The sequence below is a fragment of the Ochlerotatus camptorhynchus genome, unplaced genomic scaffold, assembly GCF_037179485.1.
Source record: "Ochlerotatus camptorhynchus isolate MF236.1 unplaced genomic scaffold, CSIRO-AGI_Acam_v1.1 ptg000577l, whole genome shotgun sequence".
Taxonomy (NCBI): domain Eukaryota; kingdom Metazoa; phylum Arthropoda; class Insecta; order Diptera; family Culicidae; genus Ochlerotatus; species Ochlerotatus camptorhynchus.
In genome coordinates this window covers 1,051,904-1,070,655 of record NW_027041058.1, presented here as the reverse complement: position 1 = coordinate 1,070,655, position 18,752 = coordinate 1,051,904, and the positions used below count along the sequence as shown (strand labels likewise).

The 18,752-nt window shown below is 40.8% G+C and overlaps 2 protein-coding genes across 2 annotated transcripts in view; one reads left to right on the top strand and one right to left on the bottom strand.

Moving 5' to 3' along the window:
- LOC135713682 (protein dopey-1 homolog) overlaps window positions 1-1,482 on the bottom strand; it is a 78,644-nt gene extending 77,162 nt beyond the window's left edge. The window contains exon 1 of the mRNA XM_065236852.1: window positions 789-1,482. The gene's annotated coding sequence lies outside the window, so the exon portion shown is untranslated. The remainder of the gene's footprint in view (window positions 1-788) is intronic.
- Xxylt (Xyloside xylosyltransferase) overlaps window positions 1-14,472 on the top strand; it is a 302,336-nt gene extending 287,864 nt beyond the window's left edge. The window contains exons 2-3 of the mRNA XM_065236947.1: window positions 10,753-11,608; window positions 12,194-14,472. Of these exons, the coding sequence (XP_065093019.1) occupies window positions 11,041-11,608; window positions 12,194-12,849 (1,224 nt within the window). The 5' untranslated portion in view covers window positions 10,753-11,040 and the 3' untranslated portion in view covers window positions 12,850-14,472. The remainder of the gene's footprint in view (window positions 1-10,752; window positions 11,609-12,193) is intronic.
- The last annotated feature ends 4,280 nt before the right edge of the window (window positions 14,473-18,752 follow it).

The window sequence follows — 18,752 nt, the reverse complement described above, 5'->3', positions numbered from 1 at the left end:
ATAGAATCTTGTCATTGTGGTGAAGTTTTAGTTGTTCGAAAGCTTAACCTATGCAAACCCATTAGGAAAAATAAACAAATAAAGGTTCGATGTTAGCAATACTGAAAGGCTGATAACAAGCACTGTAACTCAAAAACTAAACAAACTGTGTCTGACTGGAAACGCCTATGAGCTTGCCTGTTATAATGTGTACACATTGCTATACAGTTATTTCCCCCGCGTTCGCAGTTCACAGCTCGCTACTGCTGGCTGGCTTTGAGTCATCAATTTCAACGGATCGAGTCGGGAATTAAACTGTTTTTTTTTCTTCTGTCGATAATGATCTATTTTGATACTTTCCCGAGCAAACGTGAGAAAGTTGTGCTGTAATCTAGGCAGACTTAGAATCGGTAATTTGGCAGAACCGTAAACCTTTTTCCTCTACTATAGGAAAAATTTGATATGGAGTTGGTAGCTACTGAATTGTATAAAGTATGGCAATTACCAAGCAATAATACGCTGTGTCTCACCTTTTGCCGGTCCAATGGCAATACTTTTGCGTAGCAAGCGAAACTCAATGTGTGAGACCTATCTACACTAGCACTAAATAGCTCGGGCAATAATAAGAATAACAATAAACAATGCGCCCCCGTGTTCACCTCTGAAATGTAACGTTACGGTTACATCGCATATCGGGAAATAAAAACAAGCGCAGCAGAAAACCCCCATTTCGTTCGCTCGCTTCATCTATGTATGTTAGTTTATAAGTACTACTAGCAATCATCTCATGACGGTCGGATGGAACTTACGTGTCTCTTCTCGCTCGCAGCCACTACTGGCAGACTTGTATATGTACACAAAATGCACACAATCGACTGCCCAGCTACCAGTCCCGAGCGCTCAGCTGCTCACAACTTCCGTTCCTTCCTGTTTAGAGCTGCTCTTCTGCAGAGCCCAGCACACCTGCCAGCTGCAATATTCTAAAGCCTAATATTCCACTCACAAAACACACAACACCAGCAAAGAACAACAAAATAACTGCACTCTTCAATCCTCACCAGCAGAGAACACACACCGTGACCGTGAGTGCGTTATTCTTGATGAAATTCGCACAACCTCTTATTCTTTATGCGAGGCCTCTCCACTGCCTGCTGCTGCTACTGCAGCAGTATTCTTCAACTTCCACCGTGGCCTTGTCTCGGATGTCAGACGAAAGAAAAAAAAAACTGTTCTGAAATTTTCACTTCTTCATCGCAGAATTTCTGCGCCTTTCACGATCGCCACCAAGTCACTTTCACAACCCGCTCCTTCACCGTCGTACCACGCACGGATTGAAGCGAAATTTCGACCGGAAAATGTAATTTTTGCGCAGGAAAAAGTTTATTGAAAATCACTACGAACTGAACTACTATGGTGGAAACGATTACGACTTCTCTTTTTTTTTTTCAACAAACGCGTACCGTCCTCCTCCTGCGACTCTTGAGACTGACGACGACTGTGTTATAATGCTCTTCTCTGTGACTCCTCCATCTCCGTCGTCCGACAAACTGGCTGATGTTTTCGGATTTTTCTTTATTATTTTTTTCGTTTTTTTTTTCTCTGTTGAACTGTCAAAATGCGTGGAAGCGGTGTGCGCTGGTTTACCAGCCAGGCGATTACACCGCGCGGAACCGATTGTTGGGCCCTAAGACAAGACAATACACTGAAGTCTTTTTTTACACGGTTTTTTTTACGCGGTTTTTTTTTTACACGGTTTTTTTTACACGGTTTTCCACGATTTACACGGTACGTTTTTAACGATTTCTCGACAACGATACAACCTATCGACTTGATTCCAATCACATTATCCATTTCAAGCTATTTGTAATCGAATGGCATACTTAAAAAAAAATCACAATTTTTGGTGTAAATACAGAAATTTTTTAAATATGTCTATATGGACCATATCATGCTTTAATTACAAATGGCATCAAAATCCGATTTTTTAAAAACATTTAAGCACAGACAAACAGACATAACACATTGAATATTTCTCACTGTAAAACATTGTCGCAAAAACATTACCGCCACACGCAGAGAAATGGTTTTTAAGTTCAAATGGATATATTTTTGACTCAGGGCCTAATATATTTTTGATATTGTTTCAAATATATTATTCGGTTAATTCAAAGAAAAATATTTTTGAATCAACAAACCGGTTGTAGAGTCAATAATCTGTTTGTTGATTCTAAAAACCATTTTGTTGATTCAAAAACATGTGTTGTTGAAATAGTGATACAATATGTTTGAATCAATAACAAAATACATTAGGCCCTGAAACAAAAATCAATTTTTCTGCGTGCATCTGTTGAGAACACTGTGGTGGGTAGTACGCTGAACAGATGGCGGTAGTGTGTAAACGTCAAACGCAAGGGAATTGACTATGCGCGCCACAGGTGGCGATACTACCAACTATGATACTTTTAAATTGACCGTTAAATACTTGTTCGATGAACAACTTGCGAGTGTTATGTCTGTTTGTCTGTGATTTAAGCATGCGAAAAATCAAAATCTCGTAGGTTTTTTTTTACACGGTTTTTTTTACACGGACCGTACACACTAATCCAGCATTTAGTTGTTCGGTATTTTTTGTACTGGGCTTACACGGTAAAACGAAAGATTTACTGAACATTCAGTTTAAATCAGGTGAATAACCGACGTTTTGCAAAACACAAACTGAACTTCGGTATCGTTTGATGCAAAATACTGAACACAGAATATTTATTTACTAAGAAAGTCGTTAATTTCCAAATTTTCGTGATTTCACGAAAAGTCAGCAAAAATAATTACTGTACCCAAAGTAGTCTTTATTTTTTTACCGACTGGTCATCAAAATAGCCAATAGTCGGTAAAACAAGACCACGAATTGTAAAACTCTAACCTGTCAATTTTATTCCCGACGCCATTTTAGCTTCAGTAAAATCCGGGAGCAAGTGTTTAATCGCGCGGTTTTGTTAAAATTTGAATTATATCATGACGGAACTGAGAAAGCTCGACAGCGAAATTGAAGAACTATTTCGTTAGTACCAACACGTTACTCTCTTTGCAGTTCCTTGGTATCCAACAAATTTTGATTAAGAAAATGGATGTTTGCATTGTTTGCTTTCACTGTCGACGCGCTATTCCGGGGTACGTCAAGGGATTAAGTCGTCATATTAATTGGCATATTATAAACGGTGAATTGCACCAGGATTCATGCTTTTATGACTGCAAATTCACTACTTTTAATATACCTGGGTGACACGGTATAATAATGGACCAAATAACTGTCTTTTCAGTTAAATTGCAGCAAAATAAACAAAAAGAAAATACTGGGTTTTCCAGTATACGCAACTCGAACCAATTACTGAATGAACAGTTATTTTTGACAGATTGACTTTACGGACAGTTCGGTAATGCAAATTATTTCTGTGATGACTACTGGGCGATCCGCAATTCAAAAACCCAGTAAAATTTTACTGACTCCAGTAATCTAAAGTTAGTGTGTATACCCCGTTTAAAAAAAGACCTGAGTGTACATCGGACTTTTTTTTTATTCTTAGCAGGGACTAGTGCACTCTGAGGCAAATGAGCTTAAAGGCCGGCGCACAATGCATACGTTTTCGGGTTTTTTTGGGCTAACTGTCAAAAAACCTGAAAACGTATCTATTGTGCGCCGGCCTTAAGAATTCCTCTCGGAATTTCATAAGGGAACGACACATTTGAATTTCATACACTCAAAAATATTATTAAACACAGAATGTATAAAATTTATACATTTTTCGATTAGAGGCTTTTTACCCATCACTATGTATAAAAAGTAATCTAATGTAGATTTTCATTTTATACTAAATATTAATACTAGTAGAGGAATCTTTTCTGTGTTTTGCTGGATTGCCGGAGACCATCAGCATTCCAAACAAGGAAGAAAATGTTCTGGACTATTGGAAATAAGGAAATGTCTTTTAGACCTTCTGAATCAATCCAAAGAAGTTAAGGTGAGTAGATTTAAGCCCTGCTTTAAGCTTTTAGCTAAATTTCTGGATGCAACTCTCGATTTTACAATTGTGCAATTTATAAACCATTAAATTTTCGAAATAGATAAACCAGAGCGGGTTGTCTTGTTACGCCATATTCAACCGGAACGGCGAGGGATATTGTGATCCGATATGTCCACCAGCAAAGGCACCATGTGTAGCGCCGGTTCGGTTGGGATTGTCATGGGCTGCAAACCAATAAGAACGTTATGGCCTAGATGCTGAAAATCTGCAGCCCGGATGTACATCAATGCGTACAACGAGTACCGGAAGATTGTGATGTTAACAAATGGGAAGAGATTGCTGGCATAATGAGACGATAAATTGATTTCACGACTAAATTCTTCACTGCATCGTGTTCCGGAAGTGTTTGGTTCGTGGATTTCTTAGCAGATCTCCTGTTGTAATATATTGTATTGTTTTTTAAACATGTAATAAAGATAACTGGTTGAAATGCGATATTTTAAAAACAAACAAAAACACTCAAAATTAATATCGTCCCCATTCAGATTAAACAGCGTAAGCATAAATACAAACTATACAAATTACACATAACAGGGATTTATACTTGTCTTCGTATAAAGCATTTTTATACTAAGTGTGTTTTCTCTCTCTCTTTATACCAAGCTATGCGTCGGTCAGGAGAGTTGCAATTTAGCGTAACTTTTAATCTATTTAGATTTGAAAATATTGTGAGTGTACGCTTAACTTATGAATGATTTTCGTCTAACATGAGGTAGCACATATACGCCTTTGACCTTTTCGCTTTCCCAAGCGTTGAAAGACGAGTGAGCAACACAAGGGCCCCATAATCTCAAAGTTCATGGTTCGGTTCCAGTTTGCTCAGTTTTATTTATTTTTCTGAAGGCAAATCAATTAAATTCATACCGGTTTCTTGTGGCTAAAATTCATTCTGATGGAATTCTTGACATAAAAAATTATCGTTAATAAAACTGAAGAAAACATTGGCAGTCAGTGTGGTCATTTTCATTTCTGTTCTGATTTAACTAATTGAGGTATTTTGTTCTTCAGCAGCAGCAGCTGGAGAAATTGAACGTCTGTTATGCACGTTCGCAGTACGTACATAGAGGTAACTCTAAGACCACTGGGTCCCGAAGAAAATCATTATTATTTTTGGCTCACTCAGTACCAGAACAACGGTCCCAAGCAGTCCCAAGCTATTTCACTCACTCCTGCATGTTCTGCATGAATCCACACACCCCTGATGTTATCTGTCAAACTTTCATAGCGAATCAAAACAAACATAGTGTAGTAATAGAATTTCAACTAGAATAGGGTACGTTAATCGTTTGCTTGGGACCAATAGGCTACTAAAGTGGTGAGCCAATTTAAAATCGTTAGTTTCGTATTGATTGTTGGTACGTATCCTTGTTGGGACACAAATCAAGATTAAGCCAGCTGCGGAGGACATTTTGACAGAAGTCTATTATCGTATCATCGAGGAATATGGTTCTTTAAGGATATTGAGCTAAATGCATATTCGTAATCTGCATTAAAAGTGGAACCCAAACCCAAAATTTCATAAATTTCGGTACACAGGAACTATTTTAAATAAGAACGATTACATTTGCAAAAATCACCTTATTAGCAACAATCAATACGAAACTAACGATTTTAAATTGGCTCACCACTTTAGTAGCCTATTGGTCCCAAGCAAACGATTAACGTACCCTATTCTAGTCGAAATTCTAGTACTACGCAATGTTTGTTTTGATTCGCTATGAAAGTTTGACAAATAAAATGAGGGGTTATTATGGTTTTTCCTATGTTTCGAGGGGTGATTCGATTAGCTTGGGACCGAAGAGAGTACCAGAGCTGAGCCAAAAAGTTGAGCACGTTATTTCGGGACCTTCTAGTCTTAGAGTTACCTCTATGTTATTAGTGCCCCTCGGTGTCACTTTGTATGGAAGCGAGCAGTCAGTCTGTTATTTAAGTGTCAAACAGTGAAGTTATTATTTTGCCTTAAATCTTGATTTAAAAATCGAGATGAAAGTGTGTAGATTCGAAAAAATATCGCTGTGCTCAGAAAACGAAAATCTTTCAGATGATGTATAAAAACCGAGATAAAAACCGATATATTTAAAAAAAATAAAGAACCCAATTGGGAAGGAAATTGTTTGTACATCAAGTTTTGACTGGGGCTGAGTAATGCTATGAAAATTAGAAGTTTGTCAAACTAAGGCTTACACACAGAGTTTAGATTACCGAAGTCGGTAAAATTTTACTGGGTTTTTAAACAGCTGAGTTTTCAGCAATCAACTCAGTAGTTTTTGGTTTAACTAAAAACTCGGTAAATGGAAAAATCCCTGAAATGTCAAAATTTGCCGTTTTAGTCAGTAAAAAAATTGCTGACTTTTTCAGTAATTTATTTGTTTACATTATTTTTGCTGAGTTTTCCAGTACTTTGATCAATAAATATCAATGAGTAATAAATAAAATATTTCGGATCTTTTAAGATTTTTATTACGGGGCTCAGGTTTATTTGTTTAGAGGCATAATAGCAATGATGCTGTTTAAACTAATCTTGAGCTATGGTCCAGCTTAATACTTCCTCGCGAGGGGGACGACTCTATCTACGATGCAAGAAATATTGTGTTTTGCTGTGGCTATAGCCGGAGAGCCGAGTCTCATAGCTTCCGTAGCATTATGGGCCGCAAAAATGAACAACATTCCCATGGATTTCCCCTCATACGATGCCCTTCTACTTGAAGCTCATAAAGGTCGCCAAGTTAGTCAAGTTTTAATCGAAAAATCAGTTCAGAACAAAATTTAGAACGCTTATTAAAATCACAAACGAAGTGGCAGACGGAGCGGCTTGAAAACTTTGGTGACTAACCTGCTATTGCAATTTTTCAGTGTACCACATGGCAACACCACTACTACTGGATTGTACCACATGGCAACACTACTAATAGATTGTACCACATGGCAACACTAAATGTACTACAATGTTTTGATTCTATCTCTTTCACTCTACTCTAAACTGAAATGCATAAAAAAATGACAAAATGATACACTCTTTGCATACTGTCAAAGATCATATTGCACAGAAAATCAACGTTGTTCAAATCAAAACAAAAATACTAGCCCATCTGGTGGCTGATAGCACAAGCGTCTAAGAAAATTCTATTACAGCGAACCACATTATTTTAATTGAATTCTTCACCAGTTAGTCGTCTGTCACTTCGTGTGTGATTAAAATTGACTATCATAACATTCAATTCACCTGATATTTTTCTTACAGACGCTTACTTTGAACATTCCCATGCGGACATTATGGTACTACAGGTTTCGTTTAAAGAAAATCTATTATTTCACCCTAAAAAACCATGGTGTTGGAACCATTGAGTTGGAAAGCATGCATTAAGTACTCCTCGCAAAAATTAGAGAAAATGTACTCCCCCTTCCCATTCGTCACTTTGTTCCACTACCTAATGTCACACATTTGTAACACCCCCTCCTCCACAGCGTAACTTACTTAATGGATGTTCCCTTAGAGGCTTGAACTAGCTTCTAGTGGAAAATTACAAAACGTCACAGATTATAAAATATGTGGCGATATTAGGGGCCTGCTCATTAAATGGGTTAATGAGCTGAACGATAACCTTAGAGCAACCGTAACGGTCGTTGTCATTTGCGCGACTATTTTAACAGCGCACAGCGCTCTCATTTTAGTTTAGTCACTCTTCTCCACACCGGTCGCTGCTATCGCGGTTATCAATTTACTCGCTTTTGTCCGTACCGGTAGAGAGCATTTTAACATTTCTACGAATAGCAACCTTTCTCCCGCGCTGCTATCGCGCTGTTAAATTTGGTAGCGCGCTTCTCACCGAGAAGCCGACTGCTATTTTAGTTACTCGTATGGCAACCCCCGATACGGTAGCTGCGCTATGATGAGGGCTGCTAAAATGAGTTTAGCAGCGTACCGTTACGGTTGCTCTTACAAAAATGCTCCATTTTCCAGGTTTCATTTTGTCGTTTAAAAAACTATAATGTTATTTTCAAATTATTGTTATACATAGATTCGGTGGTTCGGTAAACTATGATTAGTCTGTTAAATGTTTAGTAGTCTTGAGAATAAACAGTTTCATTCCCGCATAAACGCGAACCATAAATTGACCTTACCTAAAATGGTTAAAAATTGTTTATAATCCCTGCTAAACTTTAACTGAAATGGTTATGGAACTTTACATGAACGTTTAATGATAAAGTTTCAACCTTATGTATTATGGTTTTTTGGAACTAGACCTTACGAATAATGGGTTGTTAAGAACCATTACCGTCCCAAATTCTTGTTTTCTCCATACATTTTCGGAAAGAGAACTATATTAGAACCTTTTAACTTATGGTTTGAGAACTTTAATTGTAATGGTTATGGTAGTCAGTAAGGTCCACGAATGGTTTTGTAACATCGATCAACTTTATGTGGAATATATCGCGAATTGGTTGCCTGTAATTTACTGATTACCAATTCACGATATATTCCACGTAAAGTTGAGCGATAATACAAAACCATTAATGGACCTTACTGACTACCATAACCGAGACCATAACCATTACCATTAATGTTCTCAAATCATAAGTAAAAACGTTCTTATATAGTTCTCTTTCTGAAAATGTATGGAGAAAACAAGAATTTGGGATGGTAATGGTTCTTAACAACCCATTATTTGTAAGGTCCGCTTCCAAAAAACCATAATACATAAGCTTGAAACTTTATCACACAAACGTTCATGTAAAGTTCCATAACCATTTCAGTTAAAGTTTAGGAGGGATTATAAATAATTTATAACCATTATCGATAAGATCAAGTGATGGTTCGCATTTATGCGGGTTCCCGACCAACCATTTCGTTAATTTTCTTTAATTTTCTATACATCGATCTTCAAAGCCATTCATAAGAAAAATCGATAGCGATCGTCACCATTTCATGAATAATTGTAAAGATGCTAAAAGTCAAATCGTGAATCGTTTATAAAGATCTTTCTCAAAATATTGCTACCAATCGTTACCAATGTTAAAATATCGATTGTGTTGCCAGATCAAAATATCGATTTCTGTTGTAAAATCAAAATATCGATACACAGCTGCTGATTTTATTTGGGATTTTTTATCTGCATAATTTCTAGTTTCGATCCCATGCCATCTGGGGTGTACTGATTTCGTTGTTGGTTGCTAATCCTCGGGTCCACGGCTGCTGTTGATGAGCTTATCAACGACAGGAAAACACACTCTAGTATGTGGTGTATTGAAATTTCTGTAAATCTTTTCATACATGAATTCAATATACCATCAACCAGTCAGCAATGTAGGTGTACTAGAGGCCAAAAAGGTATTAATTTTACACATTGGGTTCCAAATGCCGAGAATCCCACAAAGCATGCTATCACGGGTTATTAAATATATAGACGTAAACTTGAAGAACTACAATGGTAAACATTTGCTGCGTCGCGGCCATCGGTCTTCTCGTTCATTTACCGGCAGATTGCTTCTTCCGATGAAATACCGAATATGTCGATAAATAATATAAACATTGTCATCTGTCACCTGGTGTGTCTCGAACTCTCTTTAACCGGTGATGCAAATCGATAACAAGGAGATTATAAATGTGCATCGATGGCAATCTTTGTTGTTCTTTGTCAAAGTTCAAAGTTACAATGATATCAGTATTTAAATATTTATCGATGAATATTTGTAAAGAATACTAAAGTCCATGTGACATATCGAAATTGAAAGAAATTTAGTATGGCACCTTTATAGATTACTATCATATGACTGATGAAGAAATAATCTTAAATGTAAGTATCGATCAATAAAGATTTTTAAATGTGTACATAGAAATCATAGAAAATTTTTAGTAAAGAATTGCCGACATCAATATTTATTTCTATATAAAGAACTTTGAAGAAGTTTCACGAACGGTTGGTCGGGTTGTGTTCAGCTTTTATTTCATAATATATACAGTCAACAACAACATAAATTCCTCGACAAATCAGTGCCAACATTTCAAAGGGGCGTAATTGCATTTGTAAACAATGGCTTTAGCCGTCGATTTCTCGTGAATAAAAGCTCACTCATGAAAAATAATGACACCAGCAGGTAGAGAAATGTTTCCTCTACCAGTTAGCATTGTCATTTTGGAGAGGTAAGATTTCATTCACGAGAAATTGATGGCTAAAGTCATTGTTTACAAAAGCAATTACGCCCCTTTGAAATGTTGGCACTGAAATATGGAATTCCACTTCCATTTTGGTACTTCCGCCCCTTTCGAATAATAGTCTAGATATATCGTGCTTCCGGTGTAACTGAATTCGGTATTTTAGCCACACACTCCCGTTTGTCCGACAAATCATAACTCTAATCCGACAAATAATGAAAACAAATCTCTGGGGGTCCATATTCAATATGAATAATAAACACTTTGTAATAGTAGATTTAGAGGTAACCGTTCTACCACCAGTTGAAATTTGGCTGGTACTATTAAAAAATGCTCTAATATAAATTTTCTTTTTATGTTGTAATTAGAGCTTCATGCACAATTTATTTGTTCGTTTACAACATTTCGAACGATGAGGCTTTTTAACTATTCATTATTGACTTTGATGATGTTGATGTTTGTATAACGTAGAGCACTGCTTCATGGGCTCACCCCTCGATACCGGAGCAGGGATTTCCATAAAAAAAATGCGAAAAAGAGTGCAGGAACAAGAAGGACGAAGAAGAGAAACTAGAAAATCCTTTTAAACGCAGGAATTTTTGTTATTTTAAATGGCCTGAAAATGACGGCACTCATTGGTGTTTTGCGAACAAACTAGTGTAATCCGCTTTGCAGTTGCTGAAAAGTTTATAAAATGCAGTGGAAAACCCGTGCACCTGTGTGTTGTAATTAGATTAAGCTGCAAATAGAAGAACGGAGCGCACCACTTCCACCAATCCGCTGGTGGCTGGCCAGATCAACAACACCGTCAAACTGAAGCACCATCCTATGAGCATGAACAAAATCCTGCTGGTGCTGATCATTGCCAGTGGGTTCCTGCTGATAATCTACGCCAACAGTAGCATCTTCAATCGGCGGAATATTCTGATGATTTTTCAAAAGACTGACGGTTTTGATGGTGCCGATCATCCGGAAGTGTTAGATAACAGTCTGCTGGCGGGGGGTGGTGGAACGGCGGCCAAGGTGGCTCACCTGATAGGGGGTGACGGTGGCGTTGCACGGTTCGGGGAACTGAAAAGGGTCAAGTACGTCCCGAAGGAGAACAATGCCACCGAGTATAATATCTTTGTGATCTACACGAAGGAAAGCCAGAACTCCAACCTGAGGGACAAGTTCGAGCTGTTCCTGAAGAGCTTGCTCAAGTATGCCACCATCCCGATCCATCTGCACGTGATTACGGACGAGCAGAGCGAAACGTCGGCGGAGGAGCTGATCCGGGAGCAGATTGCCCACTACCGGAAGGTGGTGTTCTACACGCTGTACGACGTGAAGGACTGTGCGGAGAAGACGAGCGACATTGTGAAGAATATGCTTCCGTTGTTCAACTATAAGACGGGTAGGTGGATTGGGGTGTGATCGATTTGGATTCATTAGGAAATTTTCTTTGGGTGGGGTGGATCAGATACATAGTCTAGTTGATAAAGGCACGGTGTTAGCTAGTCGGATGCGAATGCCGGAAATTTTCGCTACTTCCCGGAACATAGAGTAATTGTGCTTGCTACACAAAATACAAATTCATGCATTGGTTGGCATAGAACGCTATCAATTAATAATTGTGGAATAAGTTGAGTTGAGAGCCTGCCAAATGCTGGCAAAAGAAGCTTTAAAAGCCTAGATATTCACCCCTATTCTGTATTTCGTTTCGAACGAAATTCTCATACAAAAAAATATTTTTTTGTATGAGAATTTCGTTCGAATCGAAATACAGAATAGGGGTGATTTCTTTGGGTCACACTCGAGATTTGAGCTCAAATAATAGGTCGCCGTCAGATCTACATAAACTGCCTCTGATAGAATCCTATTGACTTTTATGTCGAAGGGACACTTGTATCCAGTGCTATAATCAAAAAGTGATGAACACTGATATTCATCGTCCCAACTGACAGAAAGTTCCAAATTCTTACGACCTCTCCATTTGCAGGAAGCTACTACAGCGACGCCCTGTTCCTAATCTCGCTCGGACTGCACCGGATCGTCGACGTAAACATGAAACGGGCGATAATCATCGACTGCGACGTGGTGTTCCGTTCGTCTGTCAAGGATCTATTCGACGAGTTCGATCGGTTCGGTTCGGAGCACCTGTTCGGCCTAGCACCGGAACTGACCCCGGTGTACTTGCACATCCTGTTCAAGTACCGAGCCCAAAATCAACACACCCTGTTTGGAACACCATACTACATGAACAAAACAGCAATCGGCAATTCCGTGGGTGGTTTCTTCAGTCGAACGGCGAAGAAAACCAAGCACGGCTATCCGGGGCTGAACTCAGGGGTCGTCATGCTCCGGCTGGATCGCATCCGGCAGTCTCGGCTGTACGCGGAAATCATCAAACAGGAATCGGTCAAGAACATGGTGGAGAAGTACTCGTTTAAGGGTCACCTTGGCGATCAGGACTTCTACACGCTGATGGGATTTGAGTTCCCCGGGTTGATCTACCGGCTGGACTGCGTCTGGAATCGCCAGCTGTGCACCTGGTGGAAAGAGAACGGCTACGGTAAGGTATTCGACAGTTACTTCCACTGCGAAGGGACGATCAAGTTGTACCACGGGAACTGCAACACCCGAGTGCCGGAGTAGGTTGGGGTGGTGGCGGTGGTGGTCCTCTCTTGCCATATCTTCGTAGGGATTTTTTGTTGGCCTAAATCTACTCTATCTCTCTCGCTCTCTAAACCCATTCATATCCTATCGTTCACCCACTTTCATCCTCTCCATAAATCTAATGTTTACGAAACGGCAATACGAATCACGTACTCTAAAAACGCTTCCAGAGCTATATAAGGTTAGATATCTCTTTTAAAGTTTCCCCTTTTCCGTTTCTTTAAAAAGGCAAAAACATTCCATTTTTGTGATCTCATTTTATAAAAATGATCTTTTATTTTAATTTTTAACACATTAACATATTAGGTGTAAGCAATACTAATTTTAAACACACACATACACTGCCGGTATACGCATAACTGTCCATAAGAATACAGTAAAAGCATAGTTGATTTTCGCAACAGATGTCGCTAGTAAAAACTGATGATTTTTACGAAATTAGAACCTGTTGGTACAAGTGGTAGCATTTATTTTTGATCGAAGTGACCTACCAAATTTTAGTTTTCTGCTTTCGCTTCTAAAATCGCTATTTTCGGAGAAAAAAAATCATATCTCCATTCATAATGTTTTTGAATAACTGGTAGGTGGCGTCATGCTGTCAGTAATTGTGAGATCAAAACTGGCAGCTTGCATTAATCCATTGCAAAGCATTTGGTAAAATTATGCGTATAACGACAGGACTAGCGTTCCAAGAAAAGTTGTGCCACTTAAATTTCAGTGAATCTTTTATGAAACATAGATGGCAGCACTAATTACGGAACAAAATCTACATACACAGACAAACAAATGTAACGCTTCATTCCATAAGAATGCTGACGTTTTTATGCAATCCATTTCACTTGCTTAGGTTCCCGAGGTTCCTGACGACCTACTTGCAGGAAGCCATGTTCGAAGTGTTACGTATGTTTGTCTTTGAGATAAAGTGTACAATTCTACTAATTTCTAAACAACTGCTCACGGAGCAATGTTTCATCTTCCACTGTTTTGTTTGGTTCAATGCAATATAGTTACGAAGGGAGGTCACGCGACTTTTCTTCGAAAACTAATTCTCGAAACGTAAAACACCAGTTGCAATTCTATTGATGCAATTTAGTTATCATTGATTTAATGTCAAAACTAAATCTATTTCTCCGTTCTCTACCTATGTAAGTGTTACTTATTATGATTGATTTTATTAGATTCTACGCGAACGAATATATACAAACGTACGTGCGCATATATAATTTAGAGTTGAAAAAAGGAACAGCTCACGACAAAATACGACAGTTGACGGCGGTAGTAGCAACTTTCCAGGAACAATAATTATGCATTTCATTGAAAAGAGAAAAAAAAAATGCCATAAATAGCAGACTATAGTATGTTGTTTCGACTGCTGAAAAAAAAAACAATACTAGTGTGTTGATATGTATAGATGGCGATAGCAACAGTTAATTGACGGAAAACAACTTTAGATTGAAGCAACCAATATAATCGACTGCAATTTTGATTTCATAGTGAGCGATGATAAAAAAAACAAAACAATTACAAACATATAAACCGACGAAATTATATGCTGAAGGAATTGAATACAGTTTTCTTTTTTGAAACTAGACATTGAACATAGCAGGAGTGAGGCGTTTCAGTTTGGATGACATTCCTTGACAGGTCACCTTGGAGGTGTGGGATGTAACTGATGAAATGGATACCACCCTGGAATTTGCAGCCGTTGACAGAGCTGTGCGCGAAGGGAGAGAAAGGACGGCGGGAAGGAGGGGAAAGAAAAAGGAGGATTATTCTTGTAACGCCGAGTTTGCAATTGCGTGTAATTTGCCAAGAATGAAGAGTTTGATTATCCGTAATAAACGTCTTCGATCATTGAAATCGGTTCGAAACACCACATTGGTGACCCGCGACGTCGCAAAACCTTTCAAATTCGGTCGGTATACCCGTTTCGATCACAAAGACCCGTTTTTCGGTAAATCGTATGAAACTAACCTCAAAATGGCTAACCCGGAGCCCAACAATAAAGCGGCAGCAGTAGGTGTAAAATTACCGGACTTCTGGAAAACGGACCCAGCCATGTGGTTTGCGCAAGCTGTTTGCGCAATTTTCGCAATCGACGAGACGAAATTTCACCATATAGTGGCAAAAGTTGACCAGTCTGTCATTTCTCACATTATCGATCTTGTTGCAACACCGCGCTTTCGCCGGAAAACAGGTTGGAACGCACGATCTTGGGGATCTACGTCCTACGCATCTGCTGTCAAAAATGCAGGAACTTTCGGTTGGTTTGGGAATTGACGACAATTTTGTTGAAGATGTTGTTTATCCAGCGTTTGCCTGCGGACATTCGTCCTATCATCACTTGTCACGACGGAACAATGGCCAAGCTTGCGGAAATGGCAGACTGTTGGGGACAACTGGAAAACGGAGTATCCCTATCCACTCCGCCGCCGCTGGACTCGCGGGTGACTGTTTTATCCGTTATCCTTCAGATGTCAACAAAGCGCATAAAGAGTGAATGAGATATGTTGTCATCATGTATGTAAATAGAAGTGTTTTTAGTTCTTCATCGTAACATCGTGTTTTATTTTCATTCCGAGTTTTTAACTAGTTTTAATTTGTATTCGCGTCCAATGTTCGCGTATCGCGAGTTCGGCCACCACGTACGGGTGCGGGATACAAAAGTGGCGACTTCGGTAGTGGAAAAGTTGTGAAGAGTGGTGAAAATATCCCATCACAACGTTACCCACAGTGAAACGAATAAGAATGGATGACAACTCGGGTCCGATTCAGCCGGGAAATGGACAGCAGTTGCCTACCGGCAATGTGTGACCGATTCCGCAGCAGCAACAGTTTAGAAATCCGCCTCCAGCCGGACAAGTGGACCCGTTCCTGCTATGGTTTCAGCAGCAGCAGCAGGGTTATGTCACGGACCTTTTTCGGCAGCAACAGGAGGTTATGCAGCAACATCAGCAAGCGTTTATGGCCCAGCAGGAGCAGCTGATTCGCAGTATAATGACATCGATCCAGGTGCAGGTCCCAGCGAATCCGGAAGCTGTGTTAGATTCCTTGGCGAACAATAGCAAGGAGTTCAGATACGATCCCGACAGCAATGTTACGTTCGCTGCGTGGTATAGTCGATATGAGGACTTGTTCGCGAAGGATGCCAGCCGACTCGACGGAGGAGCAAAAGTGCGCTTGCTGATGCGAAAGCTGGGGATATCGGAGCACGAAAGGTATATCAGCTTTATTCTGCCAAAGGCACCGAAAGATTTTGACTTTGCGGTGACGGTAAAAAAGTTGACCAGCTTGTTCGGTGCTGCCGAATCTGTAATTAGCCGGAGGTATCGTTGCCTGCAAATCGTCAAGCAGACACAGGAGGACTATGTGACGTATGCCTGCCGCATTAACAAATCGTGCGTCGAGTTCGAGCTGTCCAAGCTATCGGAGGAGCAGTTCAAGTGCCTCGTATTCGTGTGTGGCTTGAAGTCGGACAAAGATGCAGATGTGTGGATGCGGCTCTTGTCGAAGATTGAGGAGTGGAATGATGTTACGCTGGAACAGCTGTCGGAAGAGTGTCAACGTTTGTTGAACTTGCGGCACGGTACTGCGATGATTGAGGAGAACTCAATGTCTGTGAAAGCCTTGAAGACGAAGCAGTACCGTTTCAAGGGAACCTAGCCGTCGAAATTCAACCAGTCCGGCAGTGAGAAGGGTAGTTGGAGAGCGAGCAGCGGCAAAACTAGTCCGGAAAGAGCTTGTTGGCTATGCGGTGGCATGCATTACGCCAGGGAGTTCACGTACAAAAGCCATAAGTGCAGCGATTGCAGCCAGGTAGGCCATAAGGATGGCTACTGTTGGAGTGCACTGAAGGTAAAATTCAGGCAACGGAAGCCCAACGTTGCAGCGGCCAAGTTAGTGACTGTGAATTCGTGCAGTGTGCAGGAGCGTCGAAAGTACGTGCCGGTTGGAATCAATAGATTACCGGTGCGTATGCAAATCGATACGGGGTCTGACATCACGATAATTTCGTCGGATACCTGGTGCAAGATTGGCAGCCCTTCAACGTCTGCGTCGACGATCATCGCAAAGACAGCCAGTGGTAGGCCATTGCAGATTGAAGGTGAGTTTTCTTGTTATCTTTCCATTGATCGGCGAGTGTTGCGGGTCACCAAGGAACAGTTACACCTGCTGGGTTCTGACACGATCGAAGCTTTCGGATTGTGGTCGATTCCTTTCGACTCAATTTGTAACCAGGTCAGTAGCACTCCGGCCAGTGTAAGCGGGTTAAAGGCAGAGTACCCGAATGTGTTTTTTGGCGATCTTGGGCTATGTAAGAAAACGAAGGTGAAGTTACAGTTGAAGGTCGGAATGACCCCTGTGTTTTGTCCAAAGCGTCCGGTAGCGTATGCCATGTACAAGACGGTGGACGATGAACTGGACCGATTGGAGCGGAAGAAAATTATCGAACCGAAGAACTTCTCGGAGTGGGCAGCTCCGATTGTGGTGGTTCGTAAGGCGAATGGTACGATCCGTATCTGTGGGGATTATTCAACGGGACTGAATGACGCTCTGCAGTCCCACCAGTACCCTTTGCCTCTTCGCAGGACATTTTCGCTAACCTAGCAAACTGCACCGTCTTCAGCCAAATAGATTTGACGGATGCGTTTTTGCAAGTGGAGGTGGACGAAAGTTCTCGTGACCTCCTGACCATAAACACGCATCGAGGACTGTACCGCTATAATCGTCTCCCGCCAGGGGTGAAGGCAGCGCCGGAAGCGTTCCAGCAGTTGATCGATACGATGCTGGCTGGCATAAAAGGACGAAGAGGACCACAAGAAGAATCTTCGGGCGGTGCTGCAAAGAATCCAAGAGTTCGGGTTCACCATTCGTTCGGAGAAGTGCTCCTTTGGAGAAAGCCAGATTCGCTATTTGGGACATTTGCTGGATCGTCACGGGCTGCGACCGGATCCAGCAAAGATCGAAGTTATTCAGAAGCTGCCAGCGCCTAAGGATGTCAGTGGAGTTCGCTCTTTCTTGGGCGCCATAAACTATTATGGGAAGTTCGTGCCGAATATGCGTACACTGCGGTTTCCACTTGATGAGTTGCTGAAAGGAAATGGAGAATTCCTGTGGACAACCGAGTGTCAGCGTGCCTTCGATCGGTTCAAAGAGCTACTTGGTTCCGATCTTCTGCTAACTCACTACGATCTGCGACGAGAGATCATTGTATCGGCGGATGCTTCATCGATAGGCGTTGGTGCAACAATCAGCCACAGGTTCCCCGGCGGGTCGGTGAAGGCGGCACGTGCGCTCACGAAGGCAGAGATGGGCTACAGCCAGCCGGATCGCGAAGGTTTAGCAGTTGTGTTCGCCGTAACGAAATTCCACAAAATGATCTTTGGAAGGCAGTTTCGCTTGCAGACCGATCACGCACCAGAATACTCGGTTCACGGAAGGGCATTCCCGTGTACACAGCAAACCGGTTGCAGCGTCAACGTTACTGTTATACGATTTCGCCATCGAGTACATTCCAACCGAGAAGTTTGGGAATGCCGACATCCTCTCAAGATTGATCAACAATCATGCCAAACCTGAGGAGGATTACGTGATTGCGAGCGTGATTTTGGAGGAGGATGTACGATTCATTGCGGACGTTGAGCTTCAAGATTGTGGAGCAAGATACACAAGCCGATCAGGGTTCCATGGGCATAGAGATTCGTTGTGTTCTGTTGGGAAATGCATCATGTTCGGTGAACTCTTGGTGATTCCTGAGAAGCATCGATTGCGGTGCTTGCGACAGTTACACCAGGGACATCCAGGGATACAACGCATGAAGTCCATAGCAAGGAGTTATGTGTACTGGCCATCGATTCACGATGAAATTGTTGGGTTCGTGA